The 3,550-nt window shown below is 33.3% G+C and overlaps 1 protein-coding gene across 1 annotated transcript; it reads left to right on the plus strand.

The window, feature by feature from the left end:
- Positions 1-400: 400 nt before the first annotated feature.
- Positions 401-3,231, plus strand: LOC109705311 (phosphate transporter PHO1 homolog 1-like; the record flags this gene model as incomplete). Its single annotated transcript, XM_020226046.1, has 6 exons — positions 401-707; positions 1,075-1,450; positions 1,847-1,895; positions 2,002-2,073; positions 2,785-2,914; positions 2,988-3,231. Coding segments are annotated over 6 exons (1,056 nt in total), but the record flags the coding sequence as incomplete, so codon positions are not given.
- Positions 3,232-3,550: the final 319 nt, after the last annotated feature.

A 3,550-nucleotide genomic window follows, 5' to 3' on the forward strand; every position in this document is an offset into this window, starting at 1 on the left:
ATCTATATATATAATAATGTATATATATATTTTTTTTTAAATAGAGTTTCTCATGTTACATATGTTTCTCTCTTTTAAACTCTCTCAACATTCATTTTAGCTCTTGTGAAATGTGAACACACGAATTGTTGAGTCATACAACTATTTTAAGTCCTTTTTGCCTTTTCCTTGATTAAAGTTCCCTTTTTAGCTAATGTGGGCACAATGGTCATAAAGTTAAAAAGGTATATTTTTGTTATATCCACTACTTTGTTAATTCTCCTTTCCTAATCCAATATTATGTACACACTTAACTACGTACATGTGTGATGTTTATTATCTAGTGTTCTTATATATATATGCTTTTTTCGGTCATTTATTGTGTTTCTAACTTGTTCAAGTTTTTTGCTTGTTATTTTAGGTTCGTAAGAAGAAGCTCGCGAGCTCCACAAGCAAAGGAGATGAATACGAGACCGAATTGTTGGAGCAATTCGTCGATACCGACGCGACAAAAGAGTTCTTCACGAGGCTCGACCTTCAACTCAACAAGGTGAACCAATTCTACAAAGCAAAGGAGAAGGACTTCTTAGAGAGAGGGGAGTCACTAAAGAAGCAAATGGACATACTCCTCGAGCTTGAATCCACGATTAAATCGCAAAATGTAAAGGGTCCAGTGATCAATAATGAATCAAATGAGGCTCCTTCTATGTGTTCCTCAATCACAAATGGTAAGAGAATTATTATTATTATTATCATTATTATTGTTATCACTATTGGCTATTGATATAAGTGTTACATGGAGTAATGTATGATTAAGTAATTATATGTAAAATTTTTGTTAATAAGAAATTTGAAATGCTTAATAGTGCAATTCCATACATGAAATCAATAAATTCATAATGCTAGATCATGATGTACTTAAAATTGTACAAAATGCATAGAAAATGTTGTTGCAATTTATCACCCTATATATATAATAAAAAAAAATATGCCCACATTACTATTTTATATGTTTCTAATTGCGGAAAATGGTATGAGTACATGACCTTCTAATACCCTTCTTGATTTTTTTTTCCTTTTTTTTTGGCTTATAAGAAGAGGAATCCACCAAGATTACTATAGAATTCGAAAGAACCGAAGACAACTTCTCCGACTCACAAAGGCTTGATGATTCGTCAAATTCCATGAAAGTGAGAACAGAAGAAGCAAAGCTAAGAAGTCTCTCAAATAGAGTGATAAATTGCGGTGCGAAAAATTTAACAATCAATATACCATTCACTACTCCTTCGAGGACTATATCCGCGATAAGTGACTTGATGTGGAAGGACATATTTAGCTCGTCGAAGAAATGCGACGCCAACGGCGTAAATAAGCTTAGGATTAACAAGACTAAGCTTCACCATGCAGAGAAAATGATCAAAGGAGGCTTCATTGAGTTGTACAAAGGGTTGGGGTACCTTCAAAACTATCGGTACAACTCCATATATAATCGAACTTTAAAAAAGAACATAAAATATTTTGAAAATAAAATTTGATGTAAATGAAATTTGAAGTTTGTTTTTACATATCCCGCAAAATCATTTACTCATGCATGAACTTTTGTAGATATATTTATACTCCTCGAAAGTGCAATTTCTTTAAAATAACCATGATATATATTTTAATTAACTTGGGGGAAAAAATCATTATAAAATATACCATGATATGTATATGAAAATTGTGATTTTTCAGTGAAAATATGTAAATAGATCTCAAATTAAGGATAGCACATACCATCATACAAAAAATAAATAAATAAAATAAAATAAAATAAAATAATCTAATGATAAATTAAATTAAATTTATTACATGTAGGTTTATGTTGCAGGAACCTGAACATGCTAGCTTTTGTAAAGATCTTAAAGAAATTTGACAAGGTAGGATATCACATTTTCCTCATAGGTTGTTTTTAATTTAGTGTATATATATTTTTTGATCATAATAGTTTAGTAAAGTTTGATTAATTTATTGTATGCATCTCAGGTGACAGGGAAACAAATCCTTCCTGATTATCTCAAAGTAGTAGAGAGCTCCTATTTCAATAGCTCAGAAAAGGCACCTCTCTCTCTCTCTCTCTCTCTAGATTCATGTAGATGTTGTTGAGCTTAATTGTGTATTTGCTTGCTTTGCATGATTATTAGTTTAAGCCTAAATGAAGTCCAAATGTATAGTTATGCATGTTGGCTCAAAGGAGCTAGCATCCTGTCTTGTGGCAGGAGGTCAGATTGAGCTGAGTCGTGTTCGAAATGATGGGAGGCTATGTTGGGCTAAATCGTGTTTGAAGTGGCGTGAGGTTGGTTGGGTCGAATCACAATCAAGATCCGACCGTGGGCGCTTGTTTGTATGCTTTAATTAAGTGTATTGATTACGTATTTTTAATAGCTCAAGCTTTTGAAATTAATGGTTAGCACTAACAATCCGACAATGCAATGTACCAATTGCAGCCCGGAAGGTCTAGCGCGACTCTCTGAGCTTGTGTGTCTACCTATCTTGCATGATTGATCGTGGCCTAGAGGGTCTAGGGTTTTGACTCTCTCTCTCTATTCTTTTCATGTGTGCATGTATAAAAATACACGCACAACATACAATAATTAAAATTCACATTACACTTATTTAAACATGTTCATAAGTATGTATGATTATTCCCAAACATCGATTTGACATTTTTAGAACATCGATCATTTTATGCACCTAACTAAAAATGCAACAAACAACTAATCGTAATCACTCGAATTTACCTCGCGCTACCGACAATGCAAATCACAGGCGATTAAGCTAATGGACGAGGTCGAAGAGATCTCCGTCAAGCATTTCACGAAGGACGATGACCGAAAGGCGATGAAGTACCTCAAGCCCCAACATCGCGATGAATCGCACTCAAAAACATTCTTCATTGGTAATTTTCCAAACTTTGAACTCATCATACATTTAGTTTTTGCTCATGCTACATATTTTTGCTCTCATTTTAGGGTTATTCACTGGATGCTTCATCGCGTTATTCATCGGTTATTGCACAATGTATCGATGTTCCGATAACCCTATCTACATGGAAATTGATTATCATGTACTTAGGTGCTTAAACAAAGTTTAATCGATTTTAATTTTCTCGATCGCCTTTTGTGAAATTTTGATCGTAATTTGGGGGACCAAAATGTAACCTAATCTTGTTATGTGAATACTACTAAATGAAGCATGTTTAGCCTCTTGTTTCTACACTTGTTTCTCTATGGATGCAACATACTCATGTGGCGAAAGGCGCGAATCATTTACAGCTTTATATTTGAGTTTAACCCTAGCAAGGAGTTGGATCATAAAGCAAACTAATTATTTACTTCAATAAATTTATAGTTGTGAGAATTACATGAAATATATTAACTAAACCTGTAAAGATGAGCCACGCATTCAAATTTTGAACTCAAAATACCATGAACAGACTCAAATAAAACAAATTGAGAGGTCAGATAGTAAAATCAAAATAGTCCATAGTTCAGGTACGTTATGTATGTTTTTGTCTTTTTCAAACCATAACTGT

The sequence above is a fragment of the Ananas comosus genome, unplaced genomic scaffold, assembly GCF_001540865.1.
Source record: "Ananas comosus cultivar F153 unplaced genomic scaffold, ASM154086v1, whole genome shotgun sequence".
In the NCBI taxonomy this organism is placed as follows: domain Eukaryota; kingdom Viridiplantae; phylum Streptophyta; class Magnoliopsida; order Poales; family Bromeliaceae; genus Ananas; species Ananas comosus.